The sequence below is a fragment of the Bos mutus genome, chromosome 26 (assembly GCF_027580195.1).
Source record: "Bos mutus isolate GX-2022 chromosome 26, NWIPB_WYAK_1.1, whole genome shotgun sequence".
In the NCBI taxonomy this organism is placed as follows: domain Eukaryota; kingdom Metazoa; phylum Chordata; class Mammalia; order Artiodactyla; family Bovidae; genus Bos; species Bos mutus.
In genome coordinates, this window is record NC_091642.1 from 14,564,349 (window position 1) to 14,584,141 (window position 19,793).

At 51.2% G+C, this 19,793-nt stretch overlaps 1 protein-coding gene across 1 annotated transcript; it reads left to right on the plus strand.

Annotated features, from left to right (window-relative positions):
* Positions 1-7,787: 7,787 nt before the first annotated feature.
* VAX1 (ventral anterior homeobox 1) lies at positions 7,788-11,968 on the plus strand. The gene is made up of 3 exons (XM_070363949.1): positions 7,788-8,028; positions 9,198-9,385; positions 11,393-11,968. Exons 1-3 carry the CDS (start codon positions 7,788-7,790, stop codon positions 11,966-11,968), a joined length of 1,005 nt encoding a protein of 334 aa, XP_070220050.1.
* Positions 11,969-19,793: the final 7,825 nt, after the last annotated feature.

The following is a 19,793-nucleotide window of genomic DNA, read 5'->3' on the forward strand; positions in this document are numbered from 1 at the left end:
GCCCCCTGAGGCCCCCTGAGTTCTCTCCTTCTGTCACAGCTGAGAATCTTGGCAAACTCTTAGAACAAACGTCTCTCAAAAACAGCCAACAGTCCTCTCATTTTCTTTTCCTCTCTTTGCAGATACTGAGTGCCCACCTAGTACCAGGCACTCCCTCCCTTTGTGTCCTCTTCTCTTGTCTGGATTAATGTTTTTTGCTGGGTGACCTTGGGCGAGTCAATTCATCTTGCCACTTCTCTTGATTCCTTTGGCTCTGTTGCAGAGATCTAACACAAAACATCTTGGAATGAAACTATGCTCAGTTCTGTCTTCCTATGTTAATGCTCTCACCTCTGTCAGCTTTAAGTTGAGAATGAAGGGAAGTCCTCAGGGCTTGCACTGTTTTCATACCGATATAATTTTTCCTTTCAAACTTACAGTGATTTCTACCTTATTATAAATGAATACAGTGTGACATGTATGTAATTTTCTGAGTTTATTTTATAATAAAATGTTTCTCAGAGGTTTCATGTGCTTCTCTGCCCTCTTAAACAAAAACACAATTTAATCTTTTGAGGGTCATTTCCCTGGATATCCATTGTCATGTCGCATTTGACTGTTTTCATGCCCTCAAGAGCACTTGAGGTTGTAGTTACTTGTGTCCAAGCAAAATCACCCCAGTCTGTGATATTTTTCAACTACTTAGTCTGTTTTCTCTCTCTCTCCAAGCAGTATTTTCCCTTCCCATTTGCTGCCTCTAATCGTCTGTAGACTAGGAAATAGGAGAGTTGGGTTTGTTAGAATTGGGTCTAAAATGAAAGTAAATTGGCTTTGAATGAGGGACTGAGAAGGTCTCCTATAAGCCAAGAACCCAGGTTGTAATTTACATTCTTTGATACACACCTTTTAACGACTCCGTGGCTTTGCCTTCTTTCTTTTCCAGTTGTGGCTCTCTTCTAGACGGGGTGAGGTTTATAATATAAGTGACTCCAGGGCAAGCATTCCTGCACACTGAAATAAAAACACTTTACAGTTCTGATACAGGAAGTTCTTAGAGATTTGCACAGAGTAGGTGTCAGTACCTGCTTGTTGAATAAATGGCTCTAGCAGCTATTCAGGCAGCCAGACATTTTAGAAAATGATGGGTTTAAAGACGCTTTGAAACACAAATGTACTCCTGTTAGAAAGATACAGATTTATAAGCCAGCTTTCCTGGAAAACCTCAAAGTTATCCCTGACCCAGAAAATGTAATAAAATCAACCTTTCTTTTCCTTCTCCCAGAATGCTTCACTTAGAGAATGTCACAGCCAGCGAGCACCTGTTGTCATTTTCCACTTACCACCCTAAGTGCAAATGGGTCTCTGATTTCCTAAAGGTGAGAACAGAATATGTTCATTTGCATCTTTATTTTTTTTAAGTAATTTAGGGCTCTGCACCCTGAGGTACATCCCAGCGAAGTAGCCCCACACAATTCACAAGAAGTGATGAAGAACTTAGCAAAGGCCACAATCACTCGTCCATTTCTAGCTCTAACACTTTTATCCTCTTTGGTGTTTAGAGTGATGTGCTATGTCTTTTACTAGTCTAATGTTTAAGATCTGAAATAGAGAAATTACAAAAAGAAACTAATAAATTATTCTTTAGAAGTCGGTTATTCCCTAGGAAGTACAACATAGTTCATAGGCCAAGGTCATGAATTTGGGTATAGGATGGCCCTGGGTTTAAATCCAGGCTATACCACCACCTACTTGTGACACCAAGTTGCTTAACTTCTCTGAACCTCAGTTTCTCATCCCAAATATGGGTATTTCTGTTATCAATTACTGCATAACGAACCCACCCAAAGCACGGTTTAAAACAACAGCAACTGTAATTTTTTTCAAGATTATGTTATTTGGACAGGGCTCAGCATGGACGGCTCATCCCTGCCTCACATGATACCATAAAAATGTGAAAGTATTAGTCACTCAGTCATGTCGGATTCTTTGCAACCACATGGACAGAGGAGCCACCAGGCTCCTCTGTCCATGGAATTCTGTAAGCAAGAATACTAGAGTGGGTAGACATTTCCAGGGGATCTTCCCGATGCAAGGATCAAATCCAGGTCTCTTGCATTGCAGGTAGATAGGTACTAGGGCTAACCTTACTGTGCAGATAGGCTGCTGAGTCACAGAGTAGCAAAGTAACCAGCCTAAAGCTACATACCTAGTAAGTAGTAGAGCTAAGAACATATGAATCTGACAGCGTGGTTGACCCCAGAACCCTGTTTATTACACAGATTTAAGACCCCCTCCAACTCAAAAATTGTATCCTGCTTCTACCTACAAAATATATAAAGTAGTTGAAAGAACTTGGTTTCTTGTTACAAAATACAAAATTGAGAAATGGAGTCTCCTGGGAATATTTGCTGGAAATGTGGTCAGAATAATTCAGAACTTAACTCTCTGCCTTTTGGCTAATACTCTATCTTTAGCTAAAATGGGGAAGAAGTATCTGGATATAAGGCTGTATTTTTCACCTTGGATATTCAGCACCAGTTCTCAATTCAATTGCTTCTCCAGTGCCCTGACTGCCTGCATGCAAGCTAAGTCATTTCAGTTGTGTCTGACTCTTTGAGACCCTATGGACTGTACCCACCAGGCTCCTCTGTCCATGGGATTCTCCAGACAAGAATACTGGAGTGGGTTGCCATGCCCTCCTCCAGCAGATCTTCCCAACTCAGGGATCAAACCCACATCTCCTATGGCTCCTGCTTTTCAGGTGGATTATTTACCACTGAGCAACCAGGGAAGCCCAGCGCCCTGACTACTTTCTGTGAAATGAGGATAATGACAATTAGATGATACTGCAACTTTGATAGGTGTTGTTGTTTTTAATTAGTCATTATTAGCAGGTACTCTGATTTATTGTTACAGAAAGTTAATTTCTGGTGGCATCATCTCCTCTGGTGCAGTTCTTTTTAAAATGATGTCTCAGACATTGTTATGCTATCCCGAAGTCACTCATAACCTAAGAAGATCTCAGATTTTTCTGCCAGCTTGCTTTTCCCTCCTACTTCTTTCTGAAATAAAAAAATGAAGATGGGAAAAGGAAGCAATGTGTAGTACCTCTGATCCTGCTTTCTGTTGCAGTGACAAGGTGGAGGCAGGAAATATGAAAAGTACCTCCAAGGCCCAGATTATGATGAAATTAATTTAAATGCCATTGTTTCATTAATTCCAGAGAGCACATTCATCTTGTTCAGGTTCTGGGCAGTCTGGATAGTGGTGGGAGTGCAGTTTTAAGTCAGGAGACAAGGATTGTAGCACAGATGTCCCCACTAACTAGTTCCCTAATCCTTAACAAGTCACTTTGTCTTTCCAGGCTCATTTTTCTCATCTGTCAAGTTAGATGAAGGTTATGGAATAGATGATCTCTAAAAATTCTTCCAGCTCTACAGTTCTATTCTGGGTCTGTCTGCACCTGCAGACAGTGATGTGGGGGCAGGAAGGGTACTGAGGAGGGAGGTACATTTAGTCGAGAGAATAAAACACTTTTTACCTGGGGCAGCCCTGCATCCTCCTGTGTTGTGTAGACAGGCTTGTCTCAGATTAACCAAATAATTGACTGGATTCTCTCCTTCCGTTGCCAATGGACACACAGCTTTAGTTTTTCTGGGAGCAGCAGCTGCTTTTCTGAAATTTCCATCCCAGGGCTTCTGTCTCCCTGTGTTCTCTCAGAAACCTGTCATGGTTTTTCTGGATGGATGCCCATAGAATTTTAATCCAGTCACAAAAAAAGTGCTATACATAACAAAAAGCAAAAACAGGTTATGGGTTGACTGTTTCTTTATCGAATTTTTTTTTTTTTCAAGAACTTGGAACATAGCAGGGCATCGTTCAACAGCACCATCTGAGCTGCCAGCTCAGAGCCATGGCTAGGGCCAGTAGATAAGGGTTTGTCCTTGAAGCTGTGGAGAGAAGCCCTATATGATTTGTAGCAACCCTGGACTCTTGGTAACTGGCTGCTTAATTTAAATTGGTTGTTTCCCCATAATACCCCATTTTCTTCCCTTCCCCAATAAGTATTACATTTCCAATAAGGAGGAGGGGGAAAACCCTGTCCTCAAGAAGCTTAGCAGAATCTCCTAACTTAAGCTAACTTTAAAAGGTGTAGTTCTCCAACTTTAACTTGTGGAAAGTTTCCCTGGGGCGGCAACTAGAAATGTACATTCTAGGACCCTGCTCTCAGATGTTCATTCAGTAGGTTTTGAGCCAATAAAACTACATTTCACTCAATCCGGGGCAGCTTGATGTAGGAGGGTGTTGGACTACTAATAAATGTTCATGGTTAGAAACAAACAGCATTATCAGAAACAAGAATTTCATGTTTGCATTTGTATTTCATGCAATCAGTGTAAAATTCATGAAAATTGATGCCTAATACTCAGGATATCAGGCATTAACATGAAGGTCCTTGCACTGTACCTCACCATCACTGGCAGATTCTAAAAACTCAAAGCAGGCATATCATTATCCCCCTGATGGGAAGGTTAAAAAAATTAATTTATGCACCTGGTCAGTAAGTGACTGCTCAATAAATAGTTGCCACTTTTATCCCCTACAAGAAGAAGGAGGGGAGACTGTCTGAGGCCCAACCTCAAACCAGTACTTGGCTACAGTTGGGTGTATTCTTTGGTGCCAGGGAAATGTGGCCATGGATCTCTGGGACCACCACCCTGGGACACCCACCATGGTGCCCTTACTACGGGCAGTAGTTCTGTTGCTTTGCCAGTTCAACCTCCTAGACCTAAAATAAGAGGGGTGGTATGTGTGTTAATTGCTCAGTCGTGTAAGACTCTTTGTGACCCCATGGACTCTAGCCCGCCAGGCTCCTCGGTCCATGGAATTCTCCAAGCAAGAATACTGGAGTGGGTAGTCATTCCCTTCTCCAATGGGTTTTCCCAACCCAGGGATAAAACCCAGGACTCCCGCTTTGCAGGTAGATTCTTTACCATCTGAGCCACCGGGGAAGTTAAGAGGTGGTGGGTGGGGCATTTTTATTTTTAAAGATTTCCCTCTGGGCTTTTGACAAGGTTTTTGCGGGCTTTGGAAGTGGGTGCGGCCGGGGAGAATCCCTGCGATCTTGACTCTCCGCTGGCCGGAGGTCTCCGGAGGGAAGGCCCCGAATCCTCCGGAACAAGGGGCCCGGAGCGGTCGGGGTGGGAGACCCTGGCTAGAGCCAGGAGCTGGAGGGTTCGAGGCCCACCCCCAGGTGGCAGGGAAGGGCGGGTGGGCAGGGATTTGGGACCACACCATCTCCCAGCCCGCTGAGGCCCCAGTAATTGACTGGTTGAGCTCTTCAGGGAAACAAGGACCCCATCCACCGCCAGAATCCTCATCAAGAGGACCCAGATCCCGGAACCGCCAAGTCCCGGCCGCGGCGCCCCGCGTCGGCTCGGCCCGCTAGGGAGCGAAGCCCTCGGTGGGCCTCGGAGCGCCAACCCAGGGGTTTACTGAGCAGTGCCGCAGGTCCCTGGAAGGTTGGCTGGATTTTTGTCTCAAGCCTGCTCTACGTCTTCAGGACGGGGCCGCCGCAAGGGTCCTTCTCCCCGCTCTCCACGCCCACCCGCCCCTACCAGCCCGCCCGCGAGACGCGGAATCGAAGGCACTGTCCACCTGAGGCCGCGCTGGCGTCGAGTTTGGAGGGTCGCGCCGGTGCAGAAGGGGACCGACTGGCCACCGGTCGGCTGGGGACCCGGGAAACCAGCCGCCCCGCGGAGGGGAGCTCGGGACAATCGGGCGTACACACATACACACACTCTCTCTCACACACACACTCTCTCTCTCTCTCTCTCACACACACACACACACTCGTACACACAATCACCAACCAATGAAATAAAGTAAAAGCTCAAAATCTGCCTCCGGGGACAGAGGAGGCTGTCCGATTCCTTTAGGTCGGAATCGGACAGAGCGTGGATTCTCCCTGGGGGCCAGAGGGGCTGAGGGACGAAGGGGCGGGGTGGGGAAGAGAGCGAAGGTCCGGGCTCCTGGCCCCTCGCCATCCCCGCCCCCGACGTTAGCCAGAGGCCGGCTGGGCGGCGACCGCGGCGGCGGGAGGGTGGAGCGGGCAGAGTCCGCCTCGCTGTCAGACCGAGCCCCGCCGAGCCTACCGCACACTCTCGCACCCCTGCCTTCCCCCTCTCCCATCCGCTCGCCGCGACCCCCGCCCCAGCCCCCTCCCCTTCCCCGCCCGCCCGCCTGCCTGCCTCCGCCCCCATTCTTGGAATTGTGTGGAAAAATTCTCAGCCAAACCTCCCACCTCTCCTCTCCCCCCCGCCCCACTCCCTTTAAAAAACCCCCTTTCCTCCCCGGCCCCTGCACTCTTTGTGAATGAGGGCAGGAACACGGCCCTTCCCCCGCCCAGGAGCCACGCCAGACCGCCGCACTCAGAGGACTGTTTGTTAATAGTCCAATTAGATAATTGCCATCTTTCACTCCTTTTGCTCCGTATTTCCCATAAAGGAATGAATGGGGAGAGCGGCGTGGAGAGGGCTTCTGCCCCGGCAAGGTGACGAGAAGGGCTGGAGCATGCTCCTTGCACAAGGCCATGCGCTTGAATTGAATCATTGTGGCCTAATCAATGCTCTTATTGGATTACTGGCTGTTGCTTTTCTCAAAGATATTGTAGCAGAGACAATGAAATAGCTAGGGGAAAACTTTTTTTTTTTTTGAAGCAGATCTCACAGTTGAGATTTTCGCGGCTCTCTCTCCCTCTCCCCCTCTCTCTCTCCTGCTGGACTCTGAGTACAAAGCTGCCCTTTGAATGGGCTGCCTCAGGGCTGTTGGAGGTGCAGGCCTGAAAAAATCCGACTGGAACTAAATGAAGAGAGGTGGCAGTTTAAGATGGCTGTCAGCGTCGAGGTGTGTTAAGGAGTTGTTTGGGAGGAAAGCTTGGCTTTTTAGAGTGTGGGGGAGACACTTTTGGGGAAAACTTTTTCTTCTTCCCCCTTCTTTTTTTTCCCCCTCCTAGAGGCGACTGCTTTCTTCTGCTGAGGGTGTGTAAGGGGTTTTGTTTCTCCTCCCCCCACCCCCACCCCCAATTCAGCTCTATCTGTCGAGTGTGGAGAAAGCCCCTCTAGCCCGTATGTGAGCAGGAGGGTCAAAGGCAAAGGGAAAGTTAATAATGCCCGCTAATGGTACTAACAATTCAGGATGAATCTTGTCAAAAGTTTTTCTGGAAGTATGGGTCTTTGATTGTGTGTTTCCTGAAAGCAAGACCAATCATTTCCGTTTATTCACTGGCTAAACCCCTACTTGATTGGGGACAAGGACAGAAACCATCCATTACGATCTGATATATTATCCAAACAATTTAGTGTATTCATGAGGTAACCGAAACGTGGGGGCTGCAAAATTACCCGTAATCAATTGCAACAGCGAGTGCGCGTCCCCCCCGGGTGTCGGACAACTGCAACTCCGCGTCTCAGTAATAGGCGGGAGCCACAGCAATTCGGAGTTGCGCTGCTCGCTACCTGATCGCCAAGCTGGGGACACTGGACGTGCTCAGAAGACGCGGGCGCTGACGAGGCGGCCTCGCCGCTGCTCCGCCGGGATCCTGGACCAGACTCGCCGCCTCTCGGCGAGCGCGCCACTCGGCGGTCGCCGCTGACCCGCCCGCGGCCGCCCCGCGGGGACATTCATTCGTGCCGCTTGCCTCTCTCCGGGCCGGGCGTAAGGGCTGTATTGTAGGGGTTTTGTCCCCCCTCTATTTTTTTTTTTCCTCGCCTTTTTTTTTTGTTGTTGTTGTTGCTCGTGCCTCTCCTATGTTCGGGAAACCAGACAAAATGGACGTTCGGTGCCACTCGGACACAGAGGCCGCCCGGGTCTCCAAGAACGCGCACAAGGAGAGCCGGGAGAGCAAGGGCGCGGAGGGGAACCTCCCCTCCGCCTTCCTCAAGGAGCCACAGGGCGCCTTCTCTGCGTCGGGCGCCCCGGAAGATTGTAACAAAAGTAAAGGCAATTCAGCAGCCGACCCGGATTACTGCCGCCGGATCCTGGTCCGAGGTAGGAACGGGGCAGGGCTGCTGTGGGGGGCGTTCTTTAGGGGCGACTCCGAGACCCGAGAGGCACGCCGCCGCCTACCCTACCCGGCGGGGTGGGTCTGCCGCCCGGGACTTAGGTGAAAGTTGCTGGCCCTCCCCGGGCAGGGGTCCCGCCCGCCGCTAGGGACTCCCACCTGGGACGCACGCTCTCCAGGAGCCTCGATCCCTCCAAGCCTCGAGGGGCCCCGCCGGCTGGGCTGCTGGGGGAGAGCCGAGGGACTGGGCGGTAGGGCCCAGGCTCCAGGCTGCGGCCTCCGACCCGGGAAGGCAGCAGGAAACTCTGAAGGACGTGTTTGCGTCCGGCGGATCCGAGGAACTGAGCGGAACAGGCGGAACCGAGCCTGCTTGGGGGCTCCCGCGCCCTGCGAGTCGAGCGCACCCAAGGGGACGCGGGCGCTGGAGAAGAGCCGAGGACCGCCAGCAACTGCCCGGCCAGTTGGCGCTCTGGGCCAAGGGGGCCAGGCGCCGTGCTCCAGGCTGGCCGCCGCCGCCGCTGGGAGAAGCAGCCAGGCGGGCTTGCCGGGCCGCGGATGCCGTTTCAGTGCTGGGCTCGACCCCGCTCTGCTGCGTGGGGTGCGCTCGGCTCCGGTGGTGGCGGTGCGGAGGACCGTCTCCGGTCCCAGCCGGGCGCCGCCTCCACCAACCGATCGCCAGGCCCTGCAGGCTCCCACTCGGTCCCTCCTCCTTCCGCCGCCTGGCTTCGGGAGGGAAGGAGACCCTGGGATGGGGGTGGGGACCGCTGTAGCACGGTCTCGGTCAGCCTGCTCTAGAGCTGGGGCTGGCAGGACCTGGGCGGGTCAGTGCGGGGACCCTCAAACTACAGCGGATCCTGTCCATGCAGCCGAGGCTCCCAGGCTAAAAGGAACGTCAGCCCACTTATTTTTTCTCCCCTGTCCGGAGGGCTCTACAAAGGCCAACAGCGATTCCCCCTCCCATCAGCTATGTGGAGTTAGTCCCCTCACCCCCCAAACACACATAGGGTCCTTGTTTCCCGGCTGTGGCTGCACCCGCACCACTCCCACCACCCCCACCATCCACCTCCGGACTGTTGTTCAGAAGCCAGCTCCGGCTTGGGGAGCTGGAGGAAAGCAGGAGGATGGGTTCTGATGCTTGACATCTCCCCTTCCCCAGATGCCAAGGGGTCCATCCGAGAGATCATCCTCCCCAAAGGCCTGGACCTGGATAGGCCCAAGAGGACACGCACGTCCTTCACCGCCGAGCAGCTCTACCGCCTGGAGATGGAGTTCCAGCGCTGCCAGTACGTGGTGGGCCGAGAGAGAACGGAGCTCGCACGGCAGCTCAACCTCTCCGAGACGCAGGTACTCAGAGACCAGGCCGCACACAGCTCTCTGCATCAGCCTCCCTCCCCATCAGCCCCAGCCAGCTCTAGGAGCTCTTCCTGACCACCTAGCTTGACTCTGGACCAAGCCTCCCACGGTGGGGCAGAGGAATTGGGGAGGATGGAAAAGAAGGGTTGAAGGCTTTCTCCCTTTGCTAAGCCATCCCTTTCCCCCTACACCCCACATCTTCCAGGGCCCATGTCTGCCCACCTTGGCCTAGCTCAGGAGGACCCCAAACCCTGTCTTTTTGGTTTCTTTTTAGACCCTAGTCGTGAGAATTCCCTGCTTGCCTCTCCTCGTGGAGGAACCTATGTTTGCCCCTGTTTTGGCCACCCTATTTTGGCCAGATCTCCTGGCATCACCCTCTCTGGAGATGGTAACCTTCCCTAGCACCCAGGCTCATTCAGCAAGAATGGCTCTAGGACCAAAGACCCCTGTTTCAGAACTGTGGGTGACAACCAGGGATTAAAAAGGTGCACATTCTGGAGATCTGCTTTTGCCTACCAGGCTGCCCTGATTCTTAATGCTTTTGCTGGCCTTGAACTGGACTCAGCCCCATTCCCAGCCCCAAGCATCCACTCTGGGCACCTTCAGTGCCAGTGATGTGTGAGGTATGAGATAGGAAACAAATCTGGGCCCTTGGGAGCCAGCACTGACAATTGTGCTTTAGGTCTTCTCCTTTACTCAAAATCCATATTCTACTGGGACTTTGGGCCCAAGAGATCTTTGGGGCCCAAGAGATCTTTGGGGCCCAAGAGCTTTGCCTTGTGGAGGTCATTTAGGACCTGCCCAGGGCATGGCTTCAGCTTGGCCTAGAGGTCTTTGGGCCCAGGAGCTTTGCCTTGTGGAGGTCATTTAGGACCTGCCCAGAGCATGGCTTCAGCTTGGCCTAGGTAAGGCATATTTCTTTCTGAGGACCAGTCCCTTTTACTGTGTCCAGCTCTGAAACAGATGGGGAGCATTTTAGATATAGGATCAGGGCAGAGCTGAGACCCGAGGGGAGAACATACTGGATATCCATTTTGAGTTTGAGTTGGCATGTAGCTTTACCCCTACTCTTTCTGCTACCATCCTCTTAGTTTACAAAATCTGGACAGAATAACCTTTCCCTAGAGCTGCCAAATGCCATTCTGGGCCACCAGTTAGGCCTGAAGAGGGACAGAGTGAGATGTGGAAGTAAGAGTGGAGATTGATGGAGAGTACTTAGTCTACCCCAGCCTCCTGACTTCCTCCCATGACTCCAAAGTCCATGACGGACAGCAGCAGAGTTAGGTTATAAATTAAGGACATCACTCAGACCCTCCAGTCCAGCAGCTGGTGAGGAGATGGAGAAAGTTTGGCTTATGAAATGCATCCTGCACAGATTCTATGTGTAGACATCTTCCCTGCTTGCTGTTAGTTGATAGTCCATCTGACCCTAAAAAGCAAGAAATAGCCTTTTGTAGCCTTCAACAGAATTAGTGCTTCTGGGGCTAAATTCGAGCCGGTTATGGCCAGGGGTTTGGGTCCTGAAAGGCAGAGCAATACTCCTTCCCATTCACGCTCACTTCCTACTTCCCTTTAGGCCTTACACCTTCTCCTGGAAAAACGGGCCTTTACGCAGCGATGATCCACAGTCCCCCTGCGAGTAGTGCGGTGGCCCAGTGAAGTAATTTCTGATCTTCCCAGTTAGGGTCATGGGCATTTTTATTTCTTTGTTGTTCGTAACCGGGGTCGGGCTAGGCCTGCTTCCGTGACCCACCCGGAAGCGCAGCCTATGGGAGCTGTGTTTCCCTCTTGGCGGCCCTTGTCCCCCCAGCCCCCCGACTCCCGCCGCCCTTGCCCCGCTGCTCCCGGGCCCGACTTCCCCGGCTCCAGCTTGGTGTTGGGATCGGGGATTTGGCTGGAGTTGGGGGAAGCCCCCTCCCGGAGCCCTTGTGCCCCGGGAGCTTGCTCCCCTTGACGCTCGTTTCCCTCTCTCCCACCCTCCCCGGGGCCGGCGCGCAGGTGAAGGTCTGGTTCCAGAACCGGCGCACGAAGCAGAAGAAGGACCAGGGCAAAGACTCGGAGCTGCGCTCGGTGGTGTCAGAGACCGCGGCCACGTGCAGCGTGCTCCGGCTGCTGGAGCAGGGCCGCCTGCTGTCGCCGCCAGGCCTGCCAGCGCTCCTGCCGCCCTGCGCCACAGGCGCGCTCGGCTCCGCGCTCCGCGGGCCCAGTCTGCCGGCCCTGGGCACGGGCGCCGCCGCGGGCTCGGCCGCCGCCGCAGCCGCCGCCGCCCCGGGTCCTGCCGGCGCCGCATCCCCGCACCCGCCAGCCGTGGGCGGCGCTCCGGGCCCGGGGCCCACCGGGCCCGGGGGACTGCACGCGGGCGCACCGGCCGCCGGCCACGGCCTCTTCAGCCTGCCCGTGCCCTCGCTGCTCGGCTCCGTCGCCAGCCGTCTTTCCTCCGCCCCGTTGACAATGGCCGGTTCGCTGGCCGGGAATTTACAAGAACTCTCCGCCCGATACCTGAGCTCCTCGGCCTTCGAACCTTACTCCCGGACCAACAATAAAGAAGGGGCGGAGAAAAAAGCGCTGGACTGATTTGAAGTGTTTCCCTGTATTTATATTTATAGTATCTATTGTGGTGATATTTATGGACTCACGCGCATTAGACGCCGGGGCTCCTGAGCTGGGCACCCGGCTCCCAAGAGGCCTCTGACAGCTCTCCTTCCGCACCAGTTTCTGCCATTTGGGCTACTCTCCCCCCCTCCGCCCCCTCCTCTGTGTCGTCCCACACCCACCCTCCGGCGCCAACTTCCTTCTGCATCCAGGAGAATCCAAAGAATTGGGGGGGAGGGGGGGAACCAACCTGATGCCCCAACCAGTGCCTGGCCCTGGAGGGAAAGACTGGTTCTAAGTCCAAAGCACAGGACATCTGCTTTAGATTGAGCCGCTGCTGCCGTTCATTATGCTTATGAATATTTGAAAAAGGGAAGCTGCACGCAGACCCCAGCTGAAAAGGCTGACAGGTTTCGTTAGACCAAAAAGGAGGAGGCTCCTTCCTCTCGCCAGAGAAACCAGGGCTTTTGGAAGCCGCTGGACCCCACTTTGCGGATATTTCGGGAGAGCCGGCGCACACTCAGCTTCCTGGCTGGACAAATCGTGCCGAATCTTCTCCCCTTTTAGAAAAACTCCCATCACCACCAACCCCGATCCCAGGAGACAATAAACCAAACATCATGATAGGCGACTGTGGTAATACGTTTAATCTAATCAGCAATAAAAGGAGAGTAATTACCATACAGAACCGAGTGGAGTGGAAGCAGTTTTTAAAAAACTCATAACGATGGAGTTAGAAAGCGGTATGAAAATTCAGGATAGAAAATGCATCCAGGGCAATGCAAAATTAAAGATTCGGGTGTTACGACTTTAAACAGGAATTGAAAAGGGAAAAAAGCAAAAGAAATGCCTATGCCGCGAATGATAGAAAATTCAGGATCTTCTCCGAGGCTGCTGCGGGAGATAACCGACGGCATCACGCTCCTCCGGGAGAGAGTAGGGCAGCTCCCGGCCGCTCCTCCCCACCGTCTCCCGGATCCGTGGCTCCGGGCAGCAATGCTAGGTTTGGAAACAAATCAGTGCCCATCCCTCTCCCCCACCCCCCGGATTCACAAAACCCTTCAGCACTCTGGAAACGTCCGAATGGCAGCCGCGGACAGGGCGACCCGGCCTCCTCTGTCGGTAGTCTCCGTATCCGGATCAGTTCCCTGCGTGGTTAGGAAAAGCATCCTTTCCCACCTCCTTCCCTATAAAACAACAACAGAAACAGAGTTTCCACGGTTCCAAGTGAGAAACCCAGACCTCCACTCGGTCGCGGCCTCACGCCTTCCCCCGCAACGACGCCCATCCCCATGGCCACGGCCACGCATATTCTGACCAAAACCACAGACCCAGACGGCGGGTGCTGCAGCGTCTAAGAATGTATCCGTCCATCCGAAGTGAGCGCAGAGCATTTTAAAAATAGTAATTTTATTGTAAATTATTTACGTCGGAAGCTTTCCCCCGTTTTCCTTTTTTCTTTCTTTCTTTTTTTTTTTCCTTTTTCTTTCTTTTTTTTTAGGCAAATAGTGAATAAAATAATGAACGATTCACACGCGGGTAGGTGTTACTGAATCCTGACTACTAACTGTTTTGAATGTTTTGGATATTTGGATGTTTTGTATTTATGTGGTGAGAGTGAAATATATATATCTATGATGATAAATGAGGTGTATTTTTGTCTTGTATTTGAAGGGTTAAAAAAAAAAAAGAGAGAGAGAAAAGACTCAGCAAGTGATAAGTCTGGGGCAGAGGGTGGCTGCCCCGCGGGTGCAGGGCCCTACAGCTGGTACCCTGAGCGCCTGGGACAAGGTTTTCAGACAGAGGAGCCTGCCACGATGTTCGGCTTCCATGAGGGTCTCACTCTCCAGCCCTCCGTCCCAATTGTATCCAACCTTCAGTCCCTCTCTCCTCCGTCTCCCACTTTGATGTTTCCAGGTTTATTTAGGAATTTGTCTCTGGACACCCTGGAGTTCCTGCCTAATGAAAACGCTTCCAGCTTCTAGAGTTTTCCAGCCGCATCTCCCTGGCAGCAGTATGTTGGATTTGTGCAATCACAGGGTCCCGAAGAGGAAAGATTTGCCTTTCTTCTGACTGTCAAGAAGTCGCTTGGCGGTAAAAGAGAAACTTTGAAGGAGCAAGAGAATAAAATAGGTATTAATTCTTGCAGAGATCTCTCCACCGCCCCCACCCTCACCCCATCCCACTACACTAACACAATGGTGACCCATGTAGATTTTGCAGTCAGAAATCTGGGAGAGCTAGGAGGCCTGGGGATGGTACCCTGGGACACACTCTCCTAACCCTAGCCCTCTCTTCATATGGCGTCAGAACCTCTGGGGGGCGGGGTGGGGGGGTCACAGTTCTCTTGGGGAAATTGCCCAAGTGAGGCCCCTCGGGCCACTGTGAGCGTACTGCACCTAAACCTCAAGTTTGAGGCATCTGAAATGAGGCGACGGCACAGGGCGGGGCGGTGGAGTTCCTGAGCTGAGTGTGAGTTGCTCTGTATGCTTTGGACCCTCGCTGTGAGCTCACGGTATTTTTTTTTTTTTTTTTCCGGGGCTCAGAGCAGCCGCAAACCCTAGACTTTTGTTTCTGAGTCGCTACACACCCCTCAGCTTTGCTACCTGTTTTTCCCTCCCTGTCCTTTCTTCCTACCCTCTTTTCCCTCCTCCCTGATTTGTATCTTTGTCTTTCCCTCTAAGGACCTCTCTCCTCTGGTGGGCTCTGTCTCCACCCTCTTGTTTCTGCCCTGTTCCATCCCTTCTCCAGACTGTCTCTCTCCCTTCTTCCACTCAGTCTCCATCTGGAGATTTCTACTGTCCCCAGTCTCTCCCTCTCCCTCTCTCTTTCTCCCTGCTTTCTGATTCCTCTGTCTGCCCGGGTGGCCCCCAGGCCAATGCGTGGGTGGTTCTGGCTGAAGTTTCATGGCTGGTGGCCGGGGGGAGAGAGGGGGGGGGGCTGCAAGGGGGAAAAAGGGAGTGAGAGGTGGCATAATTTTATAGAACAAAGGAAAGTACAAAAATTCCAGCTTCAGGGCCCCCAAGAAGCTCAGCCCCCTGCCCCAGGAGCCTCAGCTTGGGGAGTCACCAAGAATATCCATTACCAGCTCCCTGGCCTTTCTCCTTTTGCTTTGTATCCCTAAAAGTAGAAAGAACCAGTTACCGAATCTCTTCTCTGCTCTCACCTCCCTTCCCCTCCCTGGCTTTGGGAGAGCTGCTGAGCATTTCGCCTGGCACTTGGAGCAAAGTTGTTCTTAGACTCTTCTGCACGGAATAAGAATTACAATTTTAATTAAAAAATTTTTATAGAAAATTGATTTCATTTTAATGTCTGCCCTGTCTCCTCTCCTTCCCCAAGGGCCTCCAGCCAGTTGCTTTGGTCCTCGGAATCCTCCAGTGAAGCCTCTGGCCCCCAACTAGTGACTCATAGGCCAAGGAGGAGGCAGGTGGCTTCTGGGACAACAGCTGGCCCTTTTTGGGGAGAAGGTGGAAGGGTTCTGGGGTCAAGGAGAACAGCTGGAGGTGGGCGTGCTGAAAGGAATCTCATGCCCAGGCCTGCACAAAGCCATATCCAAGTTAGCTCAGAGCAGAGAAGAAAAAGGGAAAACGTGTCACCAAACTCCTGTGAGTTTGGTGGTCAGGTGTGGCAAAGATGAGGGAAGTCACTTCAGGAGCTGAACCAGACATGATCACATCCATGCTTGCAGTGGGCCTAACTCTGAGCCAGAATCAATTTGTAATGAGCATCATTTAGCAATTCTTTATACAAAACAGCCTTTGCATATACTACCTCTATTTCTCCTTACTTTCAGAGGTCTAGCCTAATTTTAAAGAGCCACCTACAGCTGCCCCGCCCCCACCCCTGCGGGGAGCTCTCAAATGACTTGCCCATGGCCACATAGTCAGAACCACAGGACTATAAGCTCCCCCTAGGTTCAGGGCCTTCCTCTTTCTGTTTCTTCCTCTTCTCTCCCTCCCTCTCCTGCCTTGCTACTTCCCTCACTCCCTCCTTTCCTTCATTCCCTTCTTTTATGTCCAGAACCTCTGGCTCACAGTTAATGGAACTCTTTAGCCTATTTGCATCCACGTCTGCCACCTCCTATTTCCAGGCCTCTTTCTACTACACCAGCTGCTGAGGATTAACTTGGTGCCTTCATCAAGAGATCCGAATTTCTCCCTTCTTCCTGGTTTTTTTTTTTCCTGCCAGTACCCAATTCCTTGCCTCTACTTCCCTCTGAAATGATGCCCATTACCCTCTTTACCCTACACTTTGTATCCTCCAATCTCCTGCAGTCCTGAGGTTGACTTAAACACCTGGTCAGAACTGTCTACTAACTCAGGGTTTCTCAAGATACAGATGAAAACCACCTGCTATAGAATTACTTGGGAACTAGTTTAAATGCAGATTCCTAAACCTCAGCCCCATCTAATAATCAGAAACTCTGGGGATGGGTTCAGGAATGTGCATTGTTAACAAGTTTCCTACATGATCCTTATCCACTCTAACATCTGAAAATTCCTGTACTCAAAGGCAAACTCACAGAGACCTCCAGCATCCGGCCTAGGGCCTGGTGTTCGGTAGGAATACGATGCATGTTTATTAAACACAATAATCCACATTTTCTGACACAAGTTTCTTGGATCACCTCATACTATTGTAATTTAACACCATTTCTACATTGGGAAATCCTTACAGATCAGTCTTCTCACTTAAGTAGATTTCATTTTAATGAAGCAGAAGAGGAAGATGGATAGATTCTGGTGGTATCTCATATCTAAGGGTGGGGCTTACTCAGTAGTTAAGTGGTAAAGAATCCACCTGCTAATGCAGGAGACGAGGGTTTCATCCTTGGGTCAGGAAGATACCCTGGAGAAGGGAATGGCAACCCACTCCAGTAGTCTTGCCTGGGAAATTCCATAGACAGAGGAGCCTGGTGGGCTACACAGTCCATGGGGTCGCAAGAGTCAGATACAACTTAGCAACTCAGCAACAAGAACAAATCTAAGGGAAGGTCTTTTATTAACCTAACTGGGACCATCTTGTTGGGCTGCTCCTGTTCAGACCTGGGAGTTTGAGGAGGGCAGGAGGAGAGTCCTCCATATTTGCTGAAAGACTCAGGTGCACACCTTTCTTGATGGGACCCATAGGTGTCAGCTGGAGAGACATCAGAGCTGTGATAGGAGCAAGGCCACCAGGTCTAGAGGAACTGGCATGGAATACACATCGAAGCTGAAAACGAGCACCACGTTCTTTGGTTTATTTAGTTGATAAGAAACTTATTTTCTATCTAGAAGCATGTGCGCTTATCCTCTTAGCCTGAAAACAGAAAATAAATGTTGTGCTTTATGTGGTAGTGGTGTATCCATTCTTCAAAAGAGCAGCCACTCACACACACTCCTCAGAATCTCACAAGGCTCAGGATGGTGACTTGCTGCACTAAGAGAAGGTAATGCATCTTAGTGGTTACTAGTTAAGGCTCCAGAGTCAGAGTGACATGGGTTCACATACTAGGTCCCCCACTTAGCAGCTGTGTAATCCTGGACACATTACCCAGCTGGTTGTGTTAAGCCTGTATCTACATATGTCAAATAGAGATAATAATGGTAGCTCCTCCTAGAATTTTCATGAATAGTCAATTAGATAAGGCATGTAAAGCATCTGGTACAACCTAGTATCAACATTCGAATATCAACTATTTATTACAAGACTGTGCTACTGTGGTAGCTGATGGTCTGAGACTATCTCCAGGCCTCAGTTTCCCCATCTGTAGAGTGAGGGGGTTAGCCTTAAGTCCTGACTTGTAGGAAAGACTTGGAATTGTGGTTAAGCTGGTCGAAATGGAATTTACTCTCCCTGCCTTTAGAATGGACACCACAGTCATCAGTAAGAACAGCATTTTTTTTTTTACCAAAAGTGTTAAGTTATTATTTTAATGACTTGGCAGACAGTCTTCAGCTGTCAGTTGTCAGGCAAGCCTCAGTGGTAAGTCACTTTCGGGAGTTGCCTCAGCTGAGAGAGAACAGAGAACCACCTGGCCCAAGGTCATCCCCTGTGGTTGGCTTCCAATGACTGAGAGACCTGGGAACAAGCCTGCGGGTCCACGCTCCAACTCTGGATAGTTTTGAAGGGCCATCCCATCTGGTTCTGGTGAGACTTCAGTGCAGCTTGACTTTCCTCCTGTCCAATACTGCCTTATTATTTTCTCTCCCTTGTTGCACTTGGAGCACTCCTAATAAACCTCCTACATGCCAGTCTCTCCACCTCTTGGGGAACCTGACTTGCCTCACATGTCATGGGAAAGAGCAGGTTGAGTGGTGGAATCGGAGAGGAAACATTGAGGACCTAGAGCACAGAGTGACTGAGGGCAGATGGTGGGTGACGAGGCAGAAATGCAGGCAGAGCCTGGCATACCATGTTAACCATATTTGGACTTGACCATTAAGGTGATAGGGAGTCACTGGAAGTTTCTCCCAAGGGGATCGTGAAATCATTGCAGGTCTGTATTTTGTTTCTTTTTAAACAGTTTTTAAAAATATAATTTTAAGTCATTTTCCATTTACAGTTATTACAAAATATTGGCTATATCCCCGTGTTGTACAATGCATCCTTGAGCCTATCTTACACACATTAGTTTGTATTGTGCCTCTCATCTCCTCCCCTCTTCTCCCATATTGTCCCCACCCTCCAAGACCACCAGTTTGTTTTCTGTATCTGTGAGTTGCAGGTCTATATTTTGAAAGATGTTTTGGCAGTTGAGGGGATGATATGGAAACAGGAGCACAAGGATTCTTGAGCCAGAGGTCAGTCGGTGAGTTCACAGCAAGAGGGACAAGAGAGGATGATGGTGGTGGCAGGGGGTTGGCAGCATCAGTTGGTGAAATAGCAGCACAAATGGAGAAGAGAGGATAGGGTTCAAGGTATTTCCTCAGTTTAAATCAACAGATTCTAGTAATCAAATGGAGGTCACGGGGTGGTGGCATTCATTCCAAGATTGGCTCAAGGGGAACTTTGAAATTACTTTCTTTGAGTCATGGAAGGAATGAGATGCGTGAACCCCAGAAGGGTTTGAGCCCCCAAGGCTTTGGTGGCAGCAGCAAGTTCTGGTGGAAGCCCCGGACCCGGCGGTGGGAAGGTCAAAGGGCAGGAAGATCACGGAGCATGCGCCCTCTGCACAAACCCGGCGTGCACACTAGGCGCTGCTTCTCCCCAGAGGCAGGAGGGTTGGAAGGATTATCGGGGTGAGTGGGCTTCTAGTCGCCTATGCCAAGACCCCGCCCTCACCCCTTTCCCCTCCCGAGGGGCATAGTATGCACTCACTTGAGGTGCCAGATGCCAAGGAAGTGGAGAGTTGACCTCCTGCCTTGACCTAGTCTGAACCTGACCGTGGCGCCCTGTTGCCAGTCTGCACAGGAATAAGCAATGGAAACACCTTCCCTGAAGGTCGGTCTCTGAAGAGGTAAGCAGTGACCAGGTCTGTGGAGCACCATCGGCATGAGGAGGTGTGGCCTCCAAGCCTGAAGCCCCTTGTCCCCACCTGACTGCTCAGCTCATGAAAGAGGAGCGTGAGGCAGGCCCAATGCTACCTCTCCAGTCTCCAGACCAGCGCTCTGGGCAGCAACACAAGCTGGACCCCAGTCATGGACTCACTTATCTCTTGGAAGAAGAGAAACAGGGATGCAGAGTTTGCTAAAATGCCCAATAGTAAGTGCCTGGGTTTTGCTTTGTTTCCCTTTTCTTTCATTTGTTAGTAAGACTCAGTTCAGTTCAGTCCCTCAGTTGCGTCCAACTTTTTGCGACCCCATAAATTGGAGCACGCCAGGCCTCC